Source organism: Brachyhypopomus gauderio, chromosome 19, assembly GCF_052324685.1.
Source record: "Brachyhypopomus gauderio isolate BG-103 chromosome 19, BGAUD_0.2, whole genome shotgun sequence".
Classification (NCBI taxonomy): Eukaryota; Metazoa; Chordata; class Actinopteri; order Gymnotiformes; family Hypopomidae; genus Brachyhypopomus; species Brachyhypopomus gauderio.
The window spans coordinates 6,406,722-6,434,389 of record NC_135229.1 but is presented as its reverse complement, the minus strand read 5'-3'; the positions used below and the strand labels follow the sequence as shown (position 1 = coordinate 6,434,389).

The window sequence follows — 27,668 nt, the reverse complement described above, 5'->3', positions numbered from 1 at the left end:
GCAATAGTAAACAAATCCTGAGTGCGCATGCGCACGGCGTGAAGTAATGGAGGCTACGATTTCATGGGATAAATGTATAGCTAGTTTTAACTAGCTAAATTATTACTGTGGGCATATTCGTTCGGGGCGGAATCCCCACCGTTTCCTCGATATTGTCGGTAAGTGCTTGTGTAATGAGCACGCCTATCGGTTTCAGACATTTCCATTTACGTGCGGCACTAATGTTTAAAACATATTGTTGACAGCGCGAACCTAGCTAATGTTAGCCAGATTGCTAACGGGAACCTAACCGTTTACACTTTCGGTAAGCGAAGTAGTGCTATAAAAGAGTTTTCCGTGGTGTTTAAATCACGCACGCTGCATTATAAGTTTTAATTATACGTGTCTGCATTGATAATGTCGAGCTGACTATGAATTAAACTAATTTAATTTAGCCGTTGTGTGACATTTCGGAGTTCTCGGACGGCTATGGCCTAGCCTGCTAGCTAGTTAGCCTAGCCGTACGACTTTTAAAGAGACACCGGTTTTAACCAATCGTTGTTCGGCTAGCGGTATAGGGGGCGTGGTGGTGGGCGGGGCATGTTTTTGTGTATCCTGTTCAACAATTCCAAGTTACGTTGGTATTTTGTTTGTCAACTCTCGGGTCAGTTACGCGTTAACATGATTCGTGTCTTGTCAGCTGTGTGGTCGAACTGCTGATCAGAAACACCAACGGCATTTTAATTTATTTTGTATGATCCAGTCTGGCTTCACAAGAACAGAAGAGACTGTGTGAAATAAAGATATAGTGCAGGCAAATTAATGTTTCTTTATATGCAAAACACATTTTGAGGACGCAAACAACATGCAAGCCCCTGTTAACCATGCAAGCCATGCACAAGTGATTAGTCTAAGTGATTCCATACCTCAACTGGCAAATAAGGTGACTTTAATATGCAAAATATGCAAATGCAGCAGACAAGTCACTATTCTCTCACTCCCAACTTAGTTATGTAATCACCAAAGCTTATTACATCCCAATGTCTTTCAATACAGGAAGGTTTTTTTGTATAATAAAATGTAGTGGATTTAAATATAAAGTAATTTGATAATGATTTTTAAAGTATTTACATTAATGTCTCTAGTTTGAGTGATTGCTGTAGTAATTTCTTATTGCAGTAAAATGCATTTTAGATATGTCCATGTTAGAAAAGCCATCACATTGAAATAGTGTATACTGACTTTGTCTCTTGTCTTATGTTAAGGACAGGTGTGGCAGGATGGCGTCAGACGCACAGAATCTGGGCTCTAAGGGCATCATGACCTTCTGCCCCACCATGGAGGAGTTCAAGAACTTCAACCGATACATCGCTTATATCGAGTCTCAAGGAGCGCACAAAGCCGGTCTGGCAAAGGTCAGTCGACAATCGAACAATCAGGAGGCTCTACAACTCGAGACTTGAGAATTTTATTTATTCGATTTTTGTCGTCCCCGCAGATCATCCCTCCCAAAGAGTGGAAGCCGAGACGTTCGTACGACGACATCGACGACCTCCTCATCCCTGCTCCCATTCAGCAGGTGGTAACTGGCCAGTCCGGGCTCTTCACCCAGTACAACATCCAGAAGAAGGCCATGACCGTGAAAGAATTCCGCAAAACGGCCAACAGCGACAAGTAAGTCTGCGCTAACCGAAGTAACATCGTTCTGCAGTTGAGGACCAAGTTTTTCCCTTTTTAGAGATATGAAGGCGTCCCCTCTACCTGCCACAGGTTCTGCAGCCCTCGATATGATGACTTTGAAGAACTTGAAAGGAAGTACTGGAAAAATGTGACCTTTAACCCTCCCATCTACGGGGCCGATGTTAACGGTACTCTCTACGACCCTGTGAGTGACCTGCGCTGCACCTGCACAATTAGAATTTCCGTTTTGTACGCTCTTGTTAAATGCACGTCTGTGGTTATGCCGCGGCAGGACGTGAACGAATGGAACATCGGGCGTCTGCGGACCATCCTGGACACGGTGGAGAACGACAGCGGCATCACCATCGAGGGTGTGACCACGCCCTATCTCTACTTCGGCATGTGGAAGACCACGTTTGCCTGGCACACAGAGGACATGGACCTCTACAGCATCAACTACCTGCACTTTGGAGAACCCAAGTCCTGGTAGATCTTGTTTGAAACTTTATGTAACTTCCCAGAGTTTGAAGCGTACTTTGTTTCGTTGACAGCTTGTTTTGAGTACTTGAATAATGTAATTTACTGGAATGTGTACATTTCATAAATGAGTGAATTAAATGCTATGTTGAAAACAGTAACTTATCCTTTAATGGCACGTCAGGTACACCGTGCCTCCAGAACATGGGAAACGATTGGAGCGGCTGGCCAAAGGTACACGGAGAGAATATATGTCCCCTGTAACCCAGACATCATTTGCCTGTCATGGACGTTTCCCTGTGTGACTTTTTACACTAATTCTCATGCAGGATTTTTTCCTGGAAGTTCACAAAACTGTGAAGCCTTTCTTAGGCACAAGATGACGCTCATATCTCCTTCCATACTGAGGAAGTATGGCATTCCATTTGAAAAGGTACACCGTAATCCCTACACCGTAATCCCTACATTCGGATTATTGACATTCATTGATCCGTACACTGCAGGTGTCCATGACCTTGCCTTCCTGGCCTGATTACATTTTCACTAGTTTTTCAGATTGGGTCTCGTTAAGTGCTCCGCTGCATTGCTGTTGACTGTCAGCTCGTTACCACTGTGCCTACTTCGTGTGCGTTACAGATCACTCAGGAAGCGGGAGAGTTCATGGTGACTTTTCCGTATGGTTACCACGCGGGCTTCAACCACGGCTTCAACTGCGCCGAGTCCACCAACTTCGCCACGATGCGCTGGATCGACTACGGCAAGCAGGCCATTCTGGTGGGTGTTCTGCCCAGTTCCGGGTCCGTCTGAACTCGCCCGTATCTCTGATATCTGATCTCTCTCTCCCTCTCCCTCCCTGTGCAGTGCTCGTGTCGGAAGGACATGGTGAAGATCTCCATGGACGTGTTTGTGAAGAAGTTCCAGCCAGAGCGGTATGACCTCTGGATGGTGGGGAAGGACAATGCCCCCATCGACCACTCCAAGCCCACCCCGGAGGCGGCCGAGTTTCTGGGCGGTGAGGCGGGAAGCTTCGGCCATCAGCAGCCTGGCGCAAACGGCCAAAGCTTTGAGGGGCAGAAGAAAAGGTTCAAAACAAACGCCTCTTGTTTTCGTTTCACCATGTTTCCAGAACCTTTTGTCAGGTTTTCAACTGTTCTCAGAATTTGTTACACAGATGAACTTTATTCATCTGTTAATTATTATTATTATTATTTTTTTTTAATCAGTGTGACCAAACAGAGAATAGGCACAAAGAGGCACCGGGTATGTTTGGAGGTGCCAGAAGATGTCCTACCAAAGACTGAAGCTCCAGACGAAGAGGTTGATTATGGCAAGAAAATCCGACTATCGCCCCCGGCTAAATGCACAGGTATTTCCCATTACTGCTGTTTAACACGGGGTTGCCTGTGATCCATATCAATACTGGAAGGTTAAAGAGAACTCTTGACATGCATTATATCCTGATTCTATCGTATTGGATTAAATGTTTCTTAAAGTGCTCTGTTCTAATTTAGAGCCTAGCGACCAGGTGTGTGTGAAGACAGGCAGCTCCCCTGTGTTCGGAGACAGCGGCAGGAGCCCGAGATGCTTTCGCGGAGACGACCACGGCACCGGGCCCGCTTCAGGCTGCCCGCATCCTCTCAGGAAGACCCACCTCTCCATAGCAACCGTCCCCGCGGCAGCTCACTGCCTGTCTGCCGTCCCCTGGGCGTCGTCCAAGCCCGGCGTAGCCAGCCTGCTCTTCCACAGGACGCTGAGCTCGTCGGACGCGCTGCAGGTCCACAGCTACGCAGCGAGGCCCGTGTTGCCTAAGGCTCCGCCTCCCAGCCAGCAGGACAGCGGAAGAGACGACGTGGAGCAGGACGCCGAGCAGGACACGGAGCAGGACGTAGAGCAGGACTCGGAGACAGAGCCAGACACTGAGCCGGACGCCAAACCGGACCAGGAACTCGATGACGAGAGTTCTGGAGAAGATACAGATGTGGTCAGTAAGCTCGATGGGCCGTTGCAGTTAGCATTAGCCGTGAAGTTTAGCGGTTCCTTCAGTCTTATTCTTACCTTATAAAAGGTTGTTTGGTTTACAAATTAAAACATCACAGCATTTCAAAATGACCTAAGGTAAAACGTGTAGCATTCATGCTTGAGCTACGTTTTAGTTTTATGCATCAAGTTGTGCCTCATTGAAAAGGCCGTGTGCTGTTGTCTTTAGCCGGATCTGGATCAGGACAAGGAAACCAACAGCATGAAGAGGAAATTACAGCCTCTTGGCACACTTCCCCTCCTGCACCCCCTGCTCAAAGAGAGCACCAGCGATGAAGGTGTGTGTGTGTGTGTGTGTGTGTGTGTGTGTGTGTGTGTGTGTGTGTGTGCACATCTCCGTGCATGCGCACACCGGCGTGTATTTGCTCCTCAGTAACCCGTGTGCATCACAGAGTTCCAGGAGCTGGCGGACCTGGAAGACGAGTCCCGCGAGGGCGACCCGTGGGCCCGCCTGCTCGGCCCGCTGTGGCAGAACAGGCCGCGGAGCTTCAGAGCCGAGCAGGACTACAACCTGCGCGCGGGCCTGCAGCCCCCGTACTGCGCCGTCTGCAGCCTATTCCACGTGTACGAGCAGGTACAGGCACGCTCTCCCGCGCCCCCCGGAGGCCAACGTGGGTCACGGCGCCACGGGAAGGGCCGTCTTTCTAAGCGCTGGGCTCCCTTGCAGGGCGAGCTGAGCACCCTGAGTCAGGTCACCGCCCCGGTCGCTGGGGAGGAGAAGGTGAGGACCACGCCCCTCATCCCGGAGATGTGCTTCACGGGCAGTTCGGAAGGACACCTGTCCACCCCGCACCTGGAGCCGGACGGCACCAGCCGGCTGGTCAGCTGCGCGTCGTGCCGCGTGCGTGTTCATGCCAGTAAGTGTCGGGGGTGGAGTCAGTGCTACAGAGGCGGGGCCATTCGTATTGGGTGTAGTCTGTATGCAAGACCGCACTCGAGTACAGGGAGCCACAATGGCCTGATGGTGGCGCTATTGTGTTGCATTTTATGTTTTGGTTCACATCTCCCACACCCCAAGTCCAAGCAACGAAATCTTCTTGTATTCTTAAGCTCTGGCCACATTTTAATGCTAATTTGCATGATATATTTGGAAACAGGTCCTAGGTTTTTCATCTGATCACCAAAATCTGTGTCAAACTTTACAAAAATCTCATTTATAATAAGTATCAACAACATTGTGGCATTTGCATGTAGCCTGGCTGTGACACGTCTATCCGTAGCTCTGAGGTAGAGCTTAATATACTTCAACAGCATCATGAAACCTGATAGGCTGATGGACCATATGAATTTGAGGTGACATGTCAGTGTGGGGAACCATTGGTCAATAGGGGGTGCTATAACAAAAAAACTCAACCACTGGACACATCAAGTCTACATATGCACTACATATGTGCTTGAACCCTCTTGTTTTTTATGCACATATTTATTGTTGTTGTTTATCAGATTGACGGTCTGCTCTCTGTCCCCAGGCTGCTATGGGGTGGAGCGAGACGCTGACCTAGATGACTGGAGGTGTACCCGGTGTGAAGAGAACGCCGTTACTCAGGTGAGCGCACCGAGGCTTTTATTGGGCTTTTCTTGTTTGTTTGTTTGTCTGCTTACATAGTGCTTCGCATTTTGCAAGCCGCACACAAATGTCAAAGGTCGAGCAGCCCGTTCCCGCCTCTTCGGCGCCCCCTCCCGGTCTTAAACGCCGGGGGCACGCGGCATCGGGACACACCGTCCGGGCGGCACCGCGGTTTAGGACCGAAAGCAGGGCACCTGGCAGCAGATGTACGTGCTAAACGTAAACGGCGTAAGTAGGTTGTGAGAACGCCGCGGTGCCAGAAACCCTGGAGGCCGTGTCGTTTATGTTCAGCTGTTCAGTATTACCTTGAAATATGTTGTGGTTCAGATGAACGAAAACACAAAGGCATCTCTTCAGGACGGTGCCAGCACTGTGGCATCTCCCACATAGATCCAGGCATAAGCCATAGGGTTTGGCAAGACCAAGGAGCCTGTGTGTGTGTGTGTGTGTGTGTGTGTGTGTGTGTGTGTGTGTGTGTGTGTGTGTGTGTGTGTGTGTGTGTGTGTGTGTGTGTGTGTGTGTGTGTGTGTGTGTGTGTGTGTGTGTGTGTGTGTGTGTGTGTGTGTGTGTGTGTGTGCGCGTGTGCGCGTGCGTGCGCACCTGTTTGTGCAAACCAGTCAGATGAATGGGAGGGCGAACCTTTTAGTGACTGTTGTAAACATGTAGCAAAAACAAGAATCTCTGTGATTGCTTTAAAGAAGCATAAAGTTTAATTAATGTCTGATAGATTTTAGGTTTATCAACACTCCATAGAAACATTTCAAAATAAAATTTGTGGTATAAGAGTTACATATTTGATATAAATGTAATATTTGCCACTGGAAATACCTTATAGGGTGTTTTGGGGACATTAGATAAGCTAGTTCACAATAGTCATTGAAGCACTTTTGTACACAGAGCTTTTTACAAGGTAATTTACCACAGTTTGTTGCACTTACACAGGTATGTTGAATCAGACATGGTGCAGTCACACACACCCAACTTCATAACAAAACTATGAGAAATCTAAGATATAATTGCGAAGACCAGTGTCTCTGTTACTCCCCTGGGCCATGTGATCAGCTGCAAAAATAATTCACCACGCCCCCAACTGTACCAGCCAATCAGGTGGCTTCTCTGCAAGGACACAGCCTTACTTGCCTGTGAATAATTTTTCCCAGGCACAGAGGAGGATGGAGAGCTTGGTGCTAAGTGTGTGTGTCTGTGGAGGGAGGGGCAGAATCAATGACTCCAGTGACGGCTTCACGGCTTCATACCCCTAACCTTATAATGTGATTCTAAATGGCTCTAATATAGTGTTGGAGCCATTTGATTGAGACTTTGGTTCAGTGCTAGCGTTGCAGCAGGCTTGTGTGTTGCACGTCCGTGCTGCGAATCTTCTGCACGAACACGTCCCAGAGGTGATGGATTATGTTCAGATCGTCTGACTGGGGAGGCCACTGCCCTGTACCAAGCTCGCTGTGAGGGACCCAGTTTGAGATGTCTTGTCCTTGGGGACAGGGTGCGTTTTCATGCCCAAAGGTTGCAGTGTAGACAGCCAAACTGCAGTGAGGAACGGAAACGCACGATACGATGCTCTAGTGGTAAACGCAGGCCTGGCGTGTGCCCAGGAAACATTCGCCCTCACCATTACACCCGCTCACGACACAACCGTTCACCCGGGTCTGTGGATTGGTGCCATTTTCCCACCCTACCATCTGGATATCCCAGCAGAAATGGAGATTAGTCAGAACACTGTCCACTGTAGACTCTCACTTCCTCCCAGGCCAACTTGTGCTCTGAGGTCGGGTTTTGGTTTGGACTTTTTGGGAGGGTTTTTTGAGCTCTTATCTTGTGTAAACTCTAGAGACTGCTGTACAGCCCTGAAACCAGCCCTGTCTGAAACCTGTCTGTTGTCCAGCCCTGTCTGAAACCTGTCTGTTGTCCAGCCCTGCCTGACTGCAGCCCCGTCACGTGTCATGGCCACAGGGGTGAATCCTGGTCAGGCCCGCGAGGTCACAGGTTTTCCCTACTCTGATGTGTTTTGTGAACAGTAGCCCTTCTCTGCTTGAGCATAGACATTATGTATTCATATTTTATAAATGATTGTGTGTTTTTGTGTGTGTGTGTGCGCGCGTGTCCCCCCCCCCCCCCACCCCACAGGACTGCTGTTTATGCTCTTTAAGAGGAGGAGCACTCCAGAAAGCCAACAACGATAAGTAAGCAGCAACATTTGTTCTTGTTTCACATTTCTCAAACTAGAGATCAACGGTTTCAAGGGCTGGTTTAGATTAGACACAGAATGTGTAGGACTGTTAGAAGAAAAGTGCACTACTAAGGTTTCTGTGGTGGTCCTTATTGTTCTATGGGTCACCTTTGAGTGACTTGTTGAGTGAAAGCCAAAATGAGCAGTGTGGTAACTGCACTTCCTGTTTCAATACTCCATTGTGTCACATGCAGAGGGGGGGGAAACTACTATTGGGTGAAAAATTAGATTTTACAAATTCAGTTTGTGTGGGTTTACAATCTTTTACTTTCATAGTTTTTTTGTGGTAGAAAATCGATCCCCTGATTAGGATGGGGAGGAAGCACAAGGTCTCTGGTTAGGAGTGTGAGGAGTATGGAGTGACATCACTGTCTTTTATGTGAGAGCACAGGGCAGATGCAGGCAGGACAGGCACAAGACAGCACACCCGCTTCTCCTGCGCTCGCACCACTGATTTCAGTGCACATTTCGCTTTTTTGATCGTTTCTAAAATGACAAGATGAAATTCATCAGAGGTCCAGGCTGGGTAGATGATCACCTGAACCATCCACTTGCAAGACTGCACATTTTTTGTTCTGTGATGGGAGTCCAAATGTGATTAACAGTATAGATATTACATTTGTGGTATAAATGCACAGTTACAACAACTTTGTAGGTGTTGCAGTGATGAATAATTGTTGGAAGTTATAGTGTATGCATTAGTAAAGTTCCTAATATATTGTTAGGAACTATATTGTTAATCTCGTTTGTTAATCTCATCGCCAAACAAAAAGTGTAGAAGAACAGGAGGGAGATAAATACTCAAATTAAAATCTGTGTGTATGTTTGTGTAAACATGAGTAAAAATAGAATTGGCTCCTTCAAAATCATGAGTTTATACCTAATCACCCATAATTAGGATGAGATAATGCTGATAATGTTTTGGGACTTTTGTTGAAAATTGCGGGGGGGAAAATCTAAACTAAAATCACACAAATATTTCTTATTTTTAAAGTCTTTTGCATTAACTATGGCTGCAGGTCTTCTTGGGGGCATAATGACAAGCCTGTAATGCCTGAATTGGTTCCATCCTCCATGACGGATCTTCTGAAGTCAAATTTGATAGCGTCCGTGACTCTTCGGGTCTGTCCGCAGGTGTTCGATGGGGCTGCCAGACAGTTTTTGCTCTCATCTGTGCCTTGTAGTAATTTGATTGTGGAGATGCACAAACTCTTTAGTTTTTGTCCGGTCCGAGTGGGCCGTTCAGGTTCTCATTGCAGTTCTGCAAACCGGTTTAGTATGAAACCAAATTGTGGTGCATCTGAAATACGTGCAGGTTTGTTGCTGCCTGTTTGTGTGAACGTAAATCCTTGCTTGTGCGTAGGTGGGTGCATGTGCTGTGTGCCGTAGCCGTTCTGGAAGCGCGGTTCGTGAACATCGCAGAACGCAGACCCGTGGACCTCAGCGCCATACCACTGCAGAGGTTCAAACTGGTGAGCTCTTTTGCGCGCTCATCAACAGTCTTGTTTTGTTGCGTTCCCTCCCCCCTGCCCCTCGTCTCACAAGGCTCCTCCCACTAATCCCACGACCACGCCCCCCTGTTCCCCGGCCCCTAACAGAAGTGCCAGTACTGCCGTAAGCAGGTGAAGCGTGCGGCCGGCTGCTGCGTTCAGTGCTCTCACGGCCGCTGCTCGTCCTCCTTCCACGCCACGTGTGCGCGGGCCGCCGGCGTCCACATGCACCCCGACGACTGGCCCTTCGTCGTCTACTTCACCTGCTGGAGACACAAGGGCGGCACGCACGTGGAGGTAAGGGGGCGGGGCTGGGAGGGGGCGGGGTGAGATAACGAGGGGGTGGGGTTTCGGGGCGGTGCGCAGCAGAGTTACGACGACCTGGGTGGTGAAAAGTGGGCGGCGACGCCGGGTCGCGTGATCTCGCACGCCTGGCGGTCCGATGGCTTGGCGAGATTATCGTAACCCGGGCCAACACGTTCCTCGTCGGCTACGCTCTTAACCGCGCGTGCCTTGCTGCACGTGTCTTCTTCGTGTCCGTACATGCGTGCGTGCATTTGTGATGCTGATTTCACCCTGAAACAAGATCAGAATCAGTAGATCAGTGGAAATGACAGACAGGGGAGTGTCTGCTTGAGTTACATGACACAACACATCCATGCGTGTGTAATGCGTAGCTACCACACACTAATGCTGCGTGAAATATTCATTCAACATCCTGTCTTGACCTGAACCTGGAGACTCGGTTATGATCTAAATACCTGCTGTGCATTAAATTCAGTGCGCTTCTATGCAAAATGTTCATATTTAATAAAAGCACCTGGGGTACCAACACCGTAGGTTTGTGCATTAGCAGGACACAAGCGTGCATTACAACTTTCATAAAGATACCAGACGTGTGGCATTGGTGAGAAGGTCTTTGGAAAGTAAATGACAAATATATAACAAATAAATACTTTCTCGAGTGTTTCCATGCTTGAGGAAGCACAAAAGCACCTTGGGCACAGAACATAACAGAACTTTTACTGAAATGGTAATTCGCTCAGGATTAAAATAACCTGGGGTTATTTCTGCTGGCTGTTTATAGTAAAAAGTGCTGGAGGCTTCACTGATGCAGGAGCTTCAGTCCAAAAAGAGCTGAGACAGCAGACTCACACAGGACTAAAACCACTGAGGACATTCAGTGTGTAATTACATTACACCACCTCCCAGTAGATACCTACTCCCAGATGAACAGGGCTGTAGACAGGTGTGTGAGACCAGTTCATGGAAGGTTCTGTGAGAAGTGTAAAGGCCTCCCCTAGATATGTAAACCCCCCCCCCCCCACACACACACACACACCCAGCCCCTCCTCTTACACACACACACACACACACACACACACACACACACGTGCGCGTGCCTGAACCGTCTATTCCTAGAATAGCCAGTGCTTTGTGTGCTGGTTTGGAAATCCATTTTTGGCTGGTTCAAGTTGATGGGATGGAGTTGCTTATTCTGTCGTGTGTGTGTGTGTCCTCAGCGTAACACAGCGTCTTTGCGAGAGCTGCAAGAGGGACAGAAAGTCATCTGCAAGCACAAAAACGGCCGGTACTACCAGTGTGAGGTGGTGGAGCTCATCACAGCCACGTTCTACGAGGTCGTCTTCGACGACGGCTCCTTCAGCGACAACCTCTTCCCAGAAGACATAGTGGTGCATAGCATACCAAACTCAACCTTATTGAAGGCTTGGTCAAACTTTGGCTTTGATTACTCCACGATGCTGAATTATTATTATTTTTCCTCGCTCCCACTTCTAGAACAGAGACTGTGTGCAGCTGGGGCCGCCAGCAGAGGGCGATGTGGTGCAGGTGCGCTGGACAGATGGCCTCCTCTATGGCGCCAAGTTCGTGGCGGCCCACACCATCCCGATGTACCAGGTCAGAGGACGGCACACGGAGCCCGCGTGGGGACCCGCACTTTCCCCAAACGCCAAACACGACCTGTTTGTTTGATTTAAGAGTGGATTTTTTCCCCCCGGTGAAACAGTCCCGATTTGTTGTTGCAACATCACAGAGCACCTCTGTCACCCCTCTCGCTTAACCCAGCGTGATGGCCTTGGGAAAACAGCTCTGTGCAGTGCCCTACTGGGATTATGTAAAGGTGACTCAAACAAACAGCTCAGGAATGTGTCCTGCTGCAGCACAGACCCGTTAAGCTCTCGTTTCATGGCCATTGACTGTATTTGTCGAGTGTTCACTCTGAACTGACCTAGGGCGCTTCTTATGTGTGAGACGTACTTTTCTTTACCAGAGATCTCAGAATGCACTCCACTGTACAGTCTATAGTCGGTAGGCATGTGTGGGTTCACGGGCCTATAACGTGTAGCATGGCAAAAGGAATGCAGTTGGCCGCATGCCTGGGACAGCGGTCTCTCTCTCTCTCCCTCTACCCCCTTTCTCTCCCCCTCTCTCTCTCTCTCCTTTGCAGAGACCTTCACTGTTTCAGTTGCATGCTTTTCTAGTCACACTCAGGACACGTGATTAGTGTTCTCCTCCAAGTGTTTGGAGGTAAAACCTCAGAGGAAGCGTGGTATGCTTTAGCACACCTCCCACTGTCTTGTAGCCGGGAGTCGCTTTGGCCACTTCAGTTAATATAAAAACAAAATGAATATTTTACTGTCTGTCTTTTATTCTACAAATCCAACTTACTCACTTTATTTCAAATGTATAAAGAAACGCACAGAGTTGCAAGTATTCTTTTAAACATTTGTACATCATGTGCGTCTTAGTCATGGTAACGGTCACTTATAACTAGCATTCATGCCGCTCTTTCAAGTCTGAGGGCTGCTGATGTATATCAGATGAGGCCGTGCGTAATCGTGTACACTCTTTCTCTCTCATGTCTTCTGCATTCTTCTTTCGTCCCTGTCCTTTAATCTTCGTGCAGCTCGAGTTTGAGGACGAGTCTCAGCTGACTGCAAAAAGAGAAGATGTGTACTGCTTGGACGAAGAGCTTCCCAAGCGTGTCAAAGCACGACTGGTGAGTTCGATCCCACCATGGAGACTTTTACAACTGTCGAGAGTGACTATCCAATTTGGCAACAGGTCGGTATCATACATAGATACCTTGAGAAACAGGAGTGCCCCCCCACCACACACACACACACACACACACACACACTCACACTTTGCAAACATGGCCCTCCCTTGTAGTAGGACCCGCATACCCTCAGTAATGTTGGCTACGCCTGTATTACAGACTGCAGCCAATCGGCCTCCAGATACCCCATTCATCATTGGTCGATTTCCCGCCACAGCGCCGCTGCAGTCAGTGTATCGTATGGGCTGCCAACCCCGACAAAATAGCAACACTGAGCATGTGTCAGTGGTGGGGCACTGGATCACCACTGTGAGCGGATCTGGAGTTTTTACATGCATCCATACCCCTGCTGGGTTAAAAGTGGCCTGTCACCTAAAAATGTCCCGTGAACACCATTTCATACCACCTGCTGTTGGAATGGTATTTTTTTTATCTGTACCAAGCAGGGAAAATAACGCTTTGGTTAAATATTACTGGACGGCTAGCACTACCTAAGCATGGCTTGTGTTACGACCCAGTCTAGGTTGGGCCCATAACACTGTGAAATAATGGTGAACCTTCTCTAGTGACAGATCACGTACGACCAATAGCGTATAGTGAAATGAGTTTATGTAGGTTACAGGTGATATATATATACAGGTGATAGACGTACATATACATATAAATATACATATATATAAACATAAAAGAGAAACCCCACTGTCTTCAGGTTGGCTAAGGCTGAAAACCCAAAACAAAAGAATAACCACTACCCAAATGTTAAATCAAACAGCCACCAACCCTACCCAGGGGTGACCAGGACACGCACCATACAAAACCATAACATATTAATAAACAACGAACAGCCGCGACAATATCTGCTCAGAAATAAAGTCCACCGAACTAAACTACCATATAGGAAGTCAGCACAATCACATATCGACAACACAGACGGCAAACGAGTCCCAAGCATTAGAACCAGCATGCCGCGCTGGCGCAAACGAATGATCCGCATTTATTGGAGTGTTCTTCCGCATTCCACCGGCGTCCGCATTCCGATCACTTCCGCATTTCGCGTCACAGGTCTCAGTCCGCAAACCATCCCCTCGTCCAGGCAGCGCAACTCTGTCTAGAAGAGACACTGCACACACATGCAGAACAAAACAACCCCCCAAATACACATGGACATAACACTTGAATAAATGAATAATCAGTAAATTTACAATGACCAGTGAGCAAATATAACGTAGCTATTATAGGCTTTGCTAATGTGCTGTAGTAATTAAATATGTAAATCTCAAGCTTGGTGGTGGAGGTTCCAGCTTGTGTACTTTGCTCTTCTATAGAGGTTGTGACTTATTTGAGAGCAAAGCTGCAGCTCACTTCCTGATTGTGACGTTTCACTTTCCGTGATTTAAATCTCGAAACTTCTAGGTAAAACGAGGAAGCTGACATGCTCTTCCTTAAGAATTCATGAGATCTGAAAAAGCGCACGAAAGCACAACACGTGGTGTTCCGTTTTTAGGTTGCTTTACGACGTGTGTAGCATAGGCTTGTTTCAGTTCCCCAAACTCCGTACAGGGCACTCTTGCAAAATTCAAAGTAAAAAAAAAACTATTCCTGTAGTACCTCTTTGATTTTATTGTGTTGTGATATCATGGGTGGCTTTACGACTTCTGATTTGGATTCATGTTTTTCCATCCACTTTCCTGTCTAGTCTGTGGCATCTGACATGCGATTCAAAGGGGTCTTCGTAGAGAAGGAGGTCAAAGAGGACTCGAAACGTCAGCGGGTCATCAACTCTCGCTACAGGGAAGACTATATCGAGCCAGCCATCTACAGAGCCATCATGGAGTAATCTGTGTAGCTACGTTCGCAGTGAACTTCCCCAAACGGCCCACGCCACCAGCCCACCGCCGTCGACAGCTCCACGCCCCCCCCAACCATGATCTTCACTCGCTCAATACCATCGACTTCACTTGCACCTTCTTCGGTTCCGATCCCTTTTGTTTGTCGGTTGGTTCTTTGCTATAGAACCGCCTGGCGCCCCTGCCCAGCTGTCGAACTGTCCTGAAGTGTACTTGGTGAACAGCGACGTCCTCGTCCGGGTCACAGAGCCGGCGGTGGAACGCGAGTGTGGCCGGGCGGCTCGGCCAGCTCTTGTGCAAGAGTGTTTGTGTTTATTTTCCCCCCTCTGTGCTGAACACAGCTGACTGGCATCATCGTGGAGCTTTTGCAAACCTCTACGGCTCCCAGTAGTGCCGGTCAGATGGTGGTTTTGGATGTCCGTGTCCTCATTTTTTTTTTTTTTACTACAGCTGCACAGATCAAAATACACTGGCCAAATGCACGAGGAAGAAGAGCGCGACGTCCATCCGTGCTAGCGTGGCTAACGATGAATGAGAACTAATGGGGGGCTGGTTAGTGTCATATTGACCCTGCATGCTAACAGGCCCCTCTTGGCATTAGTTTTGGGCAAAATGTCCTGTTTAAAAACTTGTTAAAGATGCTCTTTGGCATGGGCAGGCTCTCCTGCTGACTTTGAAGGTCTTCAAAGTGCTCCGAAAATACTCATGGATGAATATAGTCTTTGGTAGTACAGAGCAGTTTTCACTGTGTAATCTACTGTAAAGATAGGGCCTTTTATTAATAGGAAGCTGTAGCCTTATATTCTCACTTGCTTGTTTCATAGGGTTCATCAGGCAGCCTCTGGGTTAGGTTTCATTATAATTTATATCTCGGTTAAGGCTCAACCATATACGTGTTTCATTGCTGTTCTCGCTGATCTCATTTAGCTTTGGTTTATTTTGTTTTTTAAAAAGGATGTATTTATGTTAAGAATTCTACTTTTTCTACTCATGTTAATAGGTATGAATATCTTTTGGCAGTTGGTGGAGGAAAAATACCCCACAACACATTTATTAAAGGTTCTGTCAACAGCCCGCCACACCCTAATGAATGAGAGAGGCAGCGTAATCCTACAGGAAGGTTTCTTTTTTAAACCTGGAGGATGTGCCTGGTTCTAGTGAGCGCGGTGTCACCTGTACACATCACCTACATTCTTCATTAAAGCAGCTTGTGTTTATTCTCTGAATCTTTTTTTCCTCTGTCAATCCAGAAACTTTTTATTTCTTGTGTGTCTGCTTTTCTTAAAATGTCCTTTGCACAAAAAAAACAACAACAAAACAAATTGTTTGTCGTTAGCCTTTCAGACTCTGTTTGTTGTGATTTTTTTTTTCTTGATGAATAATTTATGAATTGCCCCATCTGTTTACAACCGTCAGCTGTGTCAGTAAAGATCGGGGCTCAAAGGCCTTTCTCCTCCCCAGCTGTTTCATCCTGTCTCTAATGTACATTCGTACCCTGGACAAAAATACTTGAAATGTTAAACTTCGTTTTGTTGCACTAAAGGGCTTTCAGTCAGAGCTAGGTTACCCAAAGGCATCGTAGCGCAAAGATCACCGTTAAACAGGCACCACATTCCATCTCGGTGAAGATGATCTTACGCCGCAATGCTTTCCAGAAGGCGGCTTCTTCTGAAGCGCGTGCTAATGTGTGCTTCCCCTCCACGTGACTCCAGCCAAAGTTTTATGCCTTCTTCCTCTGGAAGTAAATGTTCGTTTCACCACGTCTGACCGTGGTGCGTCCACGTGGCACATAAGTACAGGCAGTCTCCATAAGTACGTGGTCTCCATCACAAGGGCACACGTGTGTCATAGGGGCGTCTTCGGCACATGTGAGGTCCCCGTGTCCTCCCGGCTAGGCTAAGGGAGGTAATCACCAGTGAGTAATAGCACTTATGAGAGAAGAGCCCTGTCCTGTGGTAAACCTCCACTCCACTAGCACTCCTTAGTCATCTGTGCCTTGGCAATCTCGAGCTAATCTCGAGCACCCTTACCTCACACTTCCCATCATTCCAATTGATTTGTACACTTTTTTTCTTGATTTGTCCGTTTCTTGTTTCTCTCTCTGGATGTGCTGCTTAGCAACTGGGGCATGGTGACGCTTCTTAGTTGCCCCTGCAATTCACGTCACCGTCCTCTCTCACAGCGGCTTAGTTTATGGAGGGGTAACAGGTATAGTATTACATGACTTCACTTAATATCAGTGTTTGTCCAAGACTTTAAGGAGCTGTGGTGAAATAGTACTTATTTAGCAAAAGAACCTAAATAAGCAGTTCCTAGCCATAACTCTGACTTAGCATTTTTGTCTTCAAGGAAAAAATAATAGGAGAATAATGTTTTTCATGACTTATTAAGACGCACGACATGCCACAACACTGATGGACAAATGTAGTTTTCTGAGAATGGGGATCAAATCCACATTTCATAGCATCAGAGTTGGAAGCCGTTTGTCAGCCCTGCCCACAGACAGCACATCCCCTAACGGCTTTTCTATAGTAAGCACTGTACACGTAAGCTAAGGTCTCTTGTTCCATGGCAAAGTCGGTCGACGGGACGTGGCTTTGTTACCTGTTCGGCCTTCGTTCACCCCGAGCCCCATGGAACAAGCTGATGTCTGCCGATAGAGATACCATGACTGGGACTCATTCTCTGCCTAACAACAATGTGAAGGCTACGTTTGTTTCACAACACAACATGGTTGTAGGTGGTAAATAGGGTCAGTAATGGCATACTCCAGCAGTTCGATGATTTGGACATTGTCTTGAACATGTTTCATGAGCTACTTATTGGAAGCTTTCTCCAACAACTGAGTCTTGTACAACGACTGCAGGGCATGATACTATACTGAAAAGTGGGTCATTCCTGGTATGTTTTTTTTATGGCATATTAAGGCCTAGAATGGAAACTCGGAGCAAAATAGGTCGAATACTACAGTTAAACTCTTCTTGTAAACTCTTAGTGAGATGGAGACTGACATTTGTATCCTTCACAATGTCATGAACAGGAATTAGACTGTACAGGCTAAACCAAAAATACTTCCTTCAGACATACTAAGTTGGTAAAGTGCTGTTTGTTTTTGTTATACTACACAACACTGCATGGAGAAACACTGCCTCTGGACCCAGAAGTCATATAAAGCAGACAGAACCGTTGTAGTTGCTTTCTGGCTCCAGAGAGATCACTCCTACGCTGAAAACCCTGCCGAGTAGCCTCATTCTGTGTCCGCCAGTGCCTTCACACTCCAGGCTAGGGAATGTAAGCCTATAAGCTATTCAGGGGTGTGATGAGGATCACGCGTACTTGTCACATGACACTTGAGGGGATTCCCAGTGCGTGAGGTACCCCACATGTACATATTTGTCTTGTTCGAACTATTCCCCTGTGTGCTGAAAGACGAAGTTTTCATCTTTGGTGCCACCTGAATTGATGTTGAGAGGCGCTTCTGTATTTCTTTCCCTTTTTCATTTGAAGGCTCATCAGACTGCTGTGTTATTTTGCCAACAGAAATAATTAAAAATTCTGTTGGTGTGTAGTATTTTACTCGTGTACTTGCCAGATTTGGTCAGAAAATGGCAGAAGAACTTCTCATTCACATCTGCAGCATTTAGCAGATTCTCTTATCCAGAGCGATTTACGAAAGTGCTTTGTCAACTACTCTGTATCCTAACTAGTACAGCAGGTTAGTCAAAGAGTGAACTGAAATAAATATGAAACTAAATATAGAAATTGATGCTCATACCTGGAAGAAATGTGAGAGCATAAGTAATAACATATGTTGTGAAAAGCGCTATACAAATATATTTGATTTGATTTGAAGTAATACATGAAACGACAACATGTTAGAATTTCAGTTTCAGTTAATACAACATTTCCATAGGTGCAGGATTGGTGATAATTTATTAGACCCACAAATAGATGGGTCTTCAACCTCTAGAAGAAGACCAGTATGTAGTAAGGTGCAGTAATCTGGCTTTGAGATGACAAGAGCCTGCACAAGCATGCAAGAGGCAAGATATATAGAAAATAGAAAGAAAAAGTATATCTAGAAGAAACGTGATCTTGTCCATCATTATGCAAAAGTGTTCTAAAGGAATAGTTTGGGGGAATTCCTTGTATCACTCAATGGAGACATTTTGACAGTATAGATTCCAATCATTGAAATTTGAATGGTCAGTTGAAGATGCTGTTAAGGATTAAGCAACATGCCTTGAGTATCGCTCCTGTGTATCGCACATGCACCTGTATATCATCACTGCCTTCATCTTGACTGGCATTGTGATAGCAAGCTGCCTCAGTTGAAAAACTTGACTTCACAACAATGTTCGATGCTGGGGTTTTTTTTCTTTATACATTCAGATGATGTGTTACAAACAGTTTAAGACCAAATAGACATGGTTCATGGCTGTCTGACCTTTCATAATTCTGAGTGTCAGGGGTGTCTTTTGCAGTGCTCTGGACTGAAAGCTGAAAACGTAACTACCAGCCCTAAAGGCTTAATGACCCTCAGGGATCCTCTTCATCTAAACCATATGACTGCCTGACGTCATTCTTCCAAAAGACTTATACAGATAAAGCACTTGACGTACAAACAGCCCTTGAGGCATCCGAACGACATCCGTTCTCATGTGACATGAGATTTTCATCCCTTACTCTGCGGTCTGAGACATAATGATCAGTCCTGCGGTTTTCTCAGCGAGCTGTAGGGATCAGTCCATTGTGTCGTTAGATGCGGTACCCAGGTTGTGGGTCTTCATCCATGTTGCTAGACTGTTCAAGTTCGGCGATACAGGCAAGAGTTAAGTATGAGCAAACCGTACATTAGTCTTGGGTTGGCATTTTTTTGCGGTTCACATATGCACCAATTCATCATCTTTTCAGCTGCTAGGAATTTGCTTTACAATTCTAATATGCCTCAGGATAGCAGTCCTGTTCAAAGTCCATTTGTTCGGTCCACAACCATACAGTCTCATTTAGCAGAGCTTCTAAGGGCACGCTGAAGCCAGTCAGTAGAGTCTATCAGTGTGGATAAACCCCTAAGAGCACATGCAGTATGCCAATAGGCAGAGCCGTCTGGATGCGAACTAGTGGGTTGCAGAGAGGGAGGGCCCAGCTGTAACCCGATATTCAGGCATCTGAACATGGGAGCAAAGCTTTGAAAAGACCTTTATCCAGCAACTCTAAGCAGGGTTTAAGGCTTAATGTGTGTGTCAGTAATTTGTTGCAAGTTCACTGCCTGCATCTACTGGAATGGAGAGATTGTTAAAACCAGTTTAAAAACATTTCCACTGTGATCTATAGTTTTTTACATGCTCATCCTCAACCAGGTTTTACTCCTTTATTTCTGATTAATGAATATTTGCTGATTCACAATTCGTTGACAATGTCAAAAAAGTGAGAGAAGCAGGAAAAGTTTTTTTTGCTACTGAGGTACCATCCACAGAACCCTCTCTTTATAAGCTGCCCAAGAGTGAAGGAAGTATTTCCTGGCACTGTGGGAAAATGGCAGCTCTCCAGCAGTCTGCCGGAGCGGCCTGCAGACTACACCGCAGCACGGCTGAGACAAGGGACGAGGCTAACGTAACGGCTTAGCCCATAAAAAAAACAGCGGCAGGCCTGCAAATCGGAGTCCACAGCAAGGAGAGAAGCACTCTACGAGTGAAACGAGGCCACACCAATAGGCTGCTGTTGCTTGCAATAGTCATGACCTGTACATCGAGAAAATGAGCATGTTACAGGAAACTTTCTCTGGCCTAATGATGCAAATTCTGGATTCATGTAGGTAACCCATATGGTTACATATTGGTATTGTAAGTGTGAAGAAGAAGAAAAAAAATTACTCAACTGCTCCTGCAAACTGTTGCAGGAGATGTGTGTATTGGAAGGTGCTAATGAAGGTGTGAAGGTAGTAGAAATGTTAGAGAGGAACTTGCATACAAGCAGTTGTGTGCATGTGTTATATGTAATACCATATTCCCAATAGATTTGGTGTACAATAAGAACTACAACTGAAGACTGCTGAGGGACACCTATTCAAAACCAAGTTTCAATATCCTCAGACCTAAGAAATAAGGATCATTTAATGAAAAAACAAGGTTCACATTGAGTTTTGACTTCATTCGTGTTTTACTGAGTAACCCCATTCAACAAGTGTACAAATACACTATAGTGCTGTTACGGCCCTGTGTGGTTTATATGTTGTTGTTGTTGTTAATTGAGCAACCAATCAAAATGGGGCAAACCAGAATCATCATCAGAAAACCAAACCAAATCGGTGCACACGAACCCAATCGAATTTACAAAACACTCACACAATCCCTCTATCTATTGCTTGCTCGCTCCCTCTCTCTCCAATCTCCCGTGTCTCCTTCTCCTGCCGATTCTGTGTGGTCTTTATTCGACATCGGGATACACATCACATCTTATCCACAAATCGATGGGGAAACTGGAGGCAAGGCATGGCAAAGTAGTTAGGGATGAGAAGAGGTAGCGGAATCCCAAAGACGACAGCAGAGCCGATGGAAAAAACGACAACAACATATAAATCACGCAGGGCTGTAACATTGCCAAAAGTATTCGCTCACCCATCCAAATTATCGGAATCAGGTGTTCCAATCACTTCCATTGCCACAGGTGTATAAAATTAAGCACCTAGGGATGCAGACTGTTTTTACAAACATTTATGAAAGAATGGGGCGCATTCAGGCGCTCAGTGAATTACAGCGTGGAACTGTAATAGGATGCCACCTGTGCAACAAATCCAGTCATGACATTTCCTCGCTCCTAAATATTCCACAGTCAACTGTTAGCTGTATTATAAGAAGTAACGACAGCCACTCAACCATGAAGTGGTAGGCTACATAAACTGAGGGAGCAGGGTCACTGGTTGCTGAAGCGCATAGTGCGAAGAGATCTCTAACTTTCTGCAGAATCAATCACAACAGATATCCAAGTTCATTTGACCTTCAGATTAGCTCAAGACCAGTGTGCAGAGAGCTTCATGGAATGGGTTTCCATAGTCGAGCAGCTGTATCCAAGCCATACATTACCAAGTGCAACGCAAAGCATCGGATGCAATGATGTAAAGCATGCCACCACTAGACTAGAGCAGTGGTGGAATGTTCTCTGGAGTGACGAATCATGCTTCTCCATCTAGCAATCTGTTGGATGAGTCTGGGTTTGGTGGTTGCCAAGAGAGCGGTACTTGTCTGACTGTATTGTGCCAAGTGTAAAGTTTGGTGGAGGGGGGATTATGGTGTGGGGTTGTTTTTCAGGTGCTGGGCTTGGCCCCTTAGTTCCAGTCAAAGGAACTCTGAATCCTTCAGCATAACAAGACATTTTGGACAATTCCATGCTCCCAACTTTGTGGGAACAGTTTGGAGCTGGCCCGTTCCTCTTCCAACATGACTGTGCACCAGTGCACAAAGCAAGGTCCATAAAGACATGGATGGCAGAGTCTGGTGTGGATGAACTTGACTGACCTGTTGAGTCCTGACCTCAAACTGCTAGAACCCCTTTGGGTTGAATTAGAGAGGATACTGAAAGCCAGGTCTTCTTGTCCAAAATCAGCATGTGACCTCAGAAATGCGCTTCTGGAAGAATGATCACAAATCCCCATTAACACACTCCTAAACCTTGTGGACAGCCTTCCCAGAAGAGGTGAAGCTGTTCTAGCTGCAAAGGGTGGACCAACGTCATATTGAACCCTATGGATTAGGAATGGGATGTCACTTAAACTCATACGTGAATCAAGGAGGGTGAGCGAATACTTTTGGCGATATAGTGCATATTTGATATTTCATTTGTGGTGTACTCTTAAATTCTGTATATACAAAGACTTTATCTAAACTGAGCTTCAGAAGTTTGTCAGAATGGCACATACTTTGCTGCCTTTTTTTTTAGAACCTTTTTGCCAGATGTTTATATGGTATAATGAAGTTCAATAAGCATTCCATAAATTTAACTTTAACTTTTATACATCAAGTTTAAACAAAGACTTAATAATTATAGTGTTGACCCTTCAGGTATTCTGCAATTCACCTTGGCACTTTTTGCCTAATCAGTGCTTGGAGTTGATCAGTTCCTGGATTTTTTATTTTTGTTCACCCTCTTTTTGAGGACTGATCACTGAAATTATGTTAGCAGGTCATTTTGTAGGGCTGAAATACAGTGGCTGGAGTGCAGTAATGTTTGTGGAAAAGTCATTGTTATGACAGGGAATTAATTAGTAATTAATCACAATTCATCTAAACACTCTTTTCATTCTAAACTTAATACAAATTGCCACCATAAAAACTCAAGGCAGCAAACCAAAATTTATGCTATTCTCAAAACTTTTGGCCACAACCGTACTAAACTATTAGAACTAGACTATTTATTAGTTACAATCTATTAGAACTATGCTCACTTTATATTCAGGGAAAAAGTATTTTCTAATATTCTTTCATAAACTGACTGACTGCAAGAAAGACATTTGGGGAAATGTGCTTATCTAAATTTGGACTGGAATAAAGTAACCTTTGAAATTGAGAAAGCAAAGGAGAGTAATCAAACGGTGATCTTTGTACACTGAGTGATCTCAGTGCTTTTGTTGGGAAGCATCGCATTAACAGAAATGAAATGAAAAGCATTTTTAATTTCGATTCTAAACTTTATTTAAAAAAAAGTCAATTAACTGGTTGATAGAATTTCATATTTGTCAAACCTGTTTCAAATCCAGTGTTTCTAACAACAATCATTCCGTAGATATAGAAACACTGAAATATTAGTTTTATCTCAAATGATTCTAATTTATCTGCTTGAGGAGTCTGACCTCAGCATGACTAATTTCAAACATCACCAAGTCTTTATATAACAGAAGAAACTTTAACTAGTCACAGAACTATGACTCAAACAATATCGTATGACTTGCTGTTTGTTTTCAAGCTTCTTAAACATTTGTGTCACTACTGATTACTCCAAAGCTTAGAATTATATGCAGAACTTTCACATTCATTGGCAGAAGTTTCACCAGTGGTAGGCACCTCAGTGGAAAGTAAAAGAGATGCTAATATCAACCTGATAATGGAAGTTTCCACCTGCACATGGATGGATGATAGTGAAAATGTCTTTACCTCTCCTTCACCCTGACCTTTAAAACATCTGTTTGCCATGGCATCACCTCACTCTAATGATGTCACAATGGTGGAGAGTGCAGAAAGGTTTGACCTTTTTGCAGTGGCGTTGGTGATGAACGACGTGTCCTTGTCATTAAACAGAGATATGAGAGACATGCAGGAAGGCAGCTGATCCACAACTTGCATTATTTATGCGATTATCAGATATCAAGGAAATGAATAGACGTGGTTTGTAATGTCCAAGATTGCCCTCGTGGATGGTGGATGCTACAATGGAGGGTAAAATTCTTAAGTAGGAGAGGATTTAAATGTTTAGTTTAGAAGCCTGTAGGCTTGAATACAGGTTTATTTATATGTTGTATTAACACCTTCTATACGTAAAATTGTATCTGATTCCCTGATAGAGAAGTTATAGTTCCCTAGCCCAGAGGCAAAATTAGCACACAAGAAATACAGCAAACATGTTCTTTTTTCTTCATTCATGAGTTCTCAAAATCAGGTATGTCACAATGGAAAATGTTTTTGTTTGAACAGACCTCTGACCTAAAAGAACACGTGCATTTTAGAAATCAATAATGTCATGTGCAGTCTAACAAATAATTATGTTTTAAGGAACAGAAAGGTGTACTAGCAGCACAGGCCTTCATCGGGTGTTTATTTGCCCTGGAAGACAAAAAAATCCAGATGAATAGCTTCTGCTGTTTTTGCAGCTATTTGATCTTGTGTGAAGCGAGCTATATGGATCTGGAGAGAACAGCATATGCGCACGTGCCGTGAAAAAATATGGGCCATAAATGAAATCATGCAGCTACTTCGATACTTAAAAAAAAAACATGACTGAGTGATTAATGTGTTCACACTGATAAACACTAGTACACTTAAAATGATTACTAAATTCACAGAAAAAATTCTAATGTGACCGCCATGCACCACAGAAACGAACATGCAGAAATTTCGAAAGCCAAAATAAAATAGCAATCGGACATATTTATGAGCCTATAAAAACGTTTTTATATTTCATATTCACTACATATGTATTAATTTAATTCAATCAATTTAATTCTGGCTTGTTTATATTTGAAATGTATCGATTAAGGTTGGCTAGAATACCCAATGGATTATCTGTCGTGTGATGACGTCATACTCTAGCTGCGGTTCAGTAGTATTGAATTTAACAACGTAGGCCTACGTCATATTTATAATATCTCACAAACGTCATAGATCACTGCTGGCTACACTCTGGGAATCAGAAAGTATTAGAAATGACTATTAATTCTCATCCTCCGTATAGCTTTATGTAGAATATATATGCGAACTAGGCTCACACAAACTGAAATTCGATTTGAAAGATATTTTTTGCATTCGAATTGAGAAAAAAACGCTATGCCACATTGCCTTTGTGACGTCAGCATATCCCATGATTCACATCGTTTTGCAGTGTAAAATATAACTTTCTGCAATTAAGTTTTTATTTTGAAATAACTATTAAAAAGAAAAAAAGACTGCCTCAGTGGTAGTGTGTCTCGCTGTGAACACTGAGTATTTGTACTACAGTACCTTGGTCCAGCACAATAAACGTGCGAAATATTTGAAGATTTCATGTTTGTGTTCCTGACAGATAAAATAGTGTACACAATGGATATTGTCTCAGCTGTTGATTCCTCAGGGGTTGGCTTTAAGATCCAAACAAAGCCATTCTGGGGGTTTTCATCCTCACAGAACGATATTACAGTGAAAAAAGAACGAATACTAGAGTCTGCAGGTCTTTTATTTCTGCGGTGTATTGTGAAGGTGTCTTCACCTGCACACTGTGGGAATTTTATGCAAAGACAGTCACTGCCAGCACAACTTGTTGCGTGATCTGGGTATAGTTCTAAAAATGCTGCCATTGTCTATCTATCTACAAAGCCACGTAAGGTCTTTGGAATCCTTAACATTTCCTATTCGTCATTTTGTGGATCTGGCAGCAAAAAGGAAATTAAGAATATTGCACTTTCTTAGAGTCCTTGGGCATATATGCTTGTAGTGAAGTTTATTCAGATAAACGCATCTCCACACTCCAACGGAAAACTGAGTGCTTGACTTGCCCAGCTGATTTAATATTTATTGATTGGCCTCTGCAAACGCAGTCAGCGACTAGTGTGGCGCCTTTTGAGCAAATTCTTTTGTCAGATATCACAGGAGAGGAACTGTCTGGTGTTGGGCAACTCAGTGCAACTCGTCTGAAACATGGAAAGACGTGCTGAATACGAGTCAGGTGGGAAAAATCAATGTTTGAGTAATGAAATATGCTCGTTTAACCATCTAGGTCGTACATGGTAAACACCATAGGAAAGAAAGAATAAGGATAGAATAAGAATTTCTGGATTTGTAAGTCATCACGCTTAAGGTTCCTATAAGCAAAGGCACATGTCTAAATGTTAGTATAAATAAAAAAAAATATTACAAATGCCTTACTTAATAGACCTAATTGTGACCTAAATGGCTCATACTACTACTATAAGTGATATGTTAATAAATACAGTTCTCAGGTTGTGACAGCAACCAACATATATAGTTACAGTCCTGTTTGCATGACAGACCACATGATTGTGCAGTCAGCTGCTGGATATAATGCAACAACAGACGGGGAAGACGGACACGTGAAAATCCTAAAAGTGCCTGTGAAAAGGGACATTCATTTCCGAATGAATTTGCTATACATCGCAGTATTTACGCCGTCCATGTGACGAGTGGAGTCGACGAATATCGCGAATAGGAACCGCTGCCCCTGCTAAAGGACCACCTACTTTAAACGGTCTTAAGGAATGGGAGGGTATTCCCGAAATATCTAACTCAGCACGCAGTCTTTCTCATGAACTGTAGCTAGACCGTTATCTTACAGTCAGAGAGAGACAATGCACCTTGAAACAAAAGGAATAACGATGTCGACGGTGTAATTTTTTTCCCTAAGCGTCGGGGCTGGAGACAGAGAAGACAGGTAAAAATGAAACCTCAAAATTACAGTTGAACATTGTTTTTAAGAGACCTCTCGATTATGTTCATTTCTCAACACTTATTTGTTAGCTGGATATCCAGCTACCTACCTCCGCTCTCTCGTTATCTTTCTATTTATAATGTGTCACGGAGCGAAAGGTCCACACGTCGTTGTCTCCTCGTATTTTGAGTTGAGGGGAGCCTTCGGTTTCGAGGACGTGCGTTGGCCGAACTGCGGCGGGTCGCTGGATTCACTGGGTCGCTATAGCGAACTCCGTCTCCCACGGCGACGCCGAAGAGTCGTCCGTTAGGCCCGCGAGCCCGTGCAACGCTTTTCACAACGGTTTTCACAACGGTTTTCTTAAGATTAACCGACGCCGTTTAAAGGTTCGCTGGTTTTAAGCTTGCTAGAAACTAGCGTACATCTGTTTTTCTTCTTGGCAGTCCGATTCAGTCGTCCTCAAAAACAAACAAATAAAAAATGCTTTCAACCGTTTTCTATAAGATATTTTCTCTTCACCATTTAAATATGTCAGCCGTTATCCGATATGGTGTAGTTGGCCAATATTGCCATTCATAAATAGCGTCCATATTTATTTTAGTTAGCTAGCTACCGTTAGCCCACGAAGTTCATGCGTGTGGGTTTAGCTAGCTACGTTAGTGTTGGCCAAATTAACAAAATTAGTAGCTAGCTAGCTACCTTGCTAGCGTATGCGTTTTAGACTCAACAGACGTAACGTTAGTTTGCTAGTTATCTGTATCTGTACACTGTTATCTGTTAGATAGCTAGCTTGCTAACCTGCATCTAACCATCATTTAAGAAGCCTGGCTGCGATTTCTGATTAATTAACTAGTTGTGGATGTTGTTTTGATCATCGTTTGATTCATACATTGAAAGATGGGTCGATTTTTTTTCCTCTAAATTCATTAGATGTCAGTGTAATGCAAATGTTAGATATGTATACACAGGCTTCGTGTGTATGCCTAGTCGCCATCAACAAGTTGCATTGCGAGATTTCATGTAAGCTTCACATTTACCACTGCTTTAAAAAGTGTACAATATTTGATTCCTTCTGTAATTGTCTCCAGTCATTTAAAACTTACTTACATTCATCATAATGATTCTAGACTGATTCTGA

At 44.7% G+C, this 27,668-nt stretch overlaps 2 protein-coding genes and 1 long non-coding RNA gene across 4 annotated transcripts in view; 2 read left to right on the top strand and 1 right to left on the bottom strand.

The window, feature by feature from the left end:
* On the top strand, nucleotides 1–15,621 carry kdm4ab (lysine (K)-specific demethylase 4A, genome duplicate b). 2 transcript variants are annotated; one of them, XM_076981475.1, is made up of 22 exons: nucleotides 1–158; nucleotides 1,250–1,394; nucleotides 1,478–1,653; nucleotides 1,750–1,864; nucleotides 1,952–2,145; nucleotides 2,321–2,370; nucleotides 2,466–2,569; nucleotides 2,773–2,910; nucleotides 2,998–3,218; nucleotides 3,360–3,502; nucleotides 3,648–4,117; nucleotides 4,343–4,451; nucleotides 4,566–4,747; nucleotides 4,841–5,030; nucleotides 5,643–5,719; nucleotides 7,883–7,938; nucleotides 9,349–9,457; nucleotides 9,584–9,772; nucleotides 10,999–11,169; nucleotides 11,276–11,395; nucleotides 12,405–12,497; nucleotides 14,254–15,621. In XM_076981475.1, the coding sequence occupies exons 2-22, from the start codon at nucleotides 1,260–1,262 to the stop codon at nucleotides 14,392–14,394; spliced, it is 3,183 nt and encodes a 1,060-aa protein (XP_076837590.1). In that variant the 5' UTR covers nucleotides 1–158; nucleotides 1,250–1,259; the 3' UTR covers nucleotides 14,395–15,621. The 2 variants fall into 2 exon arrangements, with proteins under 2 accessions (XP_076837590.1, XP_076837589.1); XM_076981474.1 differs by having other exon boundaries at nucleotides 3–158; nucleotides 1,245–1,394.
* LOC143482901 (uncharacterized) lies at nucleotides 13,150–27,493 on the bottom strand. The gene is made up of 4 exons (XR_013122324.1): nucleotides 26,640–27,493; nucleotides 21,919–22,029; nucleotides 17,009–20,882; nucleotides 13,150–13,677 (listed from the first exon to the last, which is right to left on the bottom strand). It is a non-coding gene; the product is annotated as an uncharacterized LOC143482901 (long non-coding RNA).
* The window catches only part of st3gal3b (ST3 beta-galactoside alpha-2,3-sialyltransferase 3b), a 50,126-nt gene continuing 48,625 nt past the window's right edge, over nucleotides 26,168–27,668 (top strand). The window contains 1 exon segment of the mRNA XM_076981476.1: nucleotides 26,168–26,533. The gene's annotated coding sequence lies outside the window, so the exon portion shown is untranslated.

Excerpts from the sequence above, each read along its gene's own strand:
- kdm4ab (XM_076981475.1), top strand. The coding sequence starts at position 1,260 with ATGGCGTCAGACGCACAGAATCTGGGCTCTAAGGGCATCATGACCTTC. Across the intron at positions 2,146-2,320 it reads TTTGGAGAACCCAAGTCCTG|GTACACCGTGCCTCCAGAAC; the intron begins GTAGATCTTGTT and ends ATGGCACGTCAG. Across the intron at positions 12,498-14,253 it reads AGCGTGTCAAAGCACGACTG|TCTGTGGCATCTGACATGCG; the intron begins GTGAGTTCGATC and ends TTTCCTGTCTAG.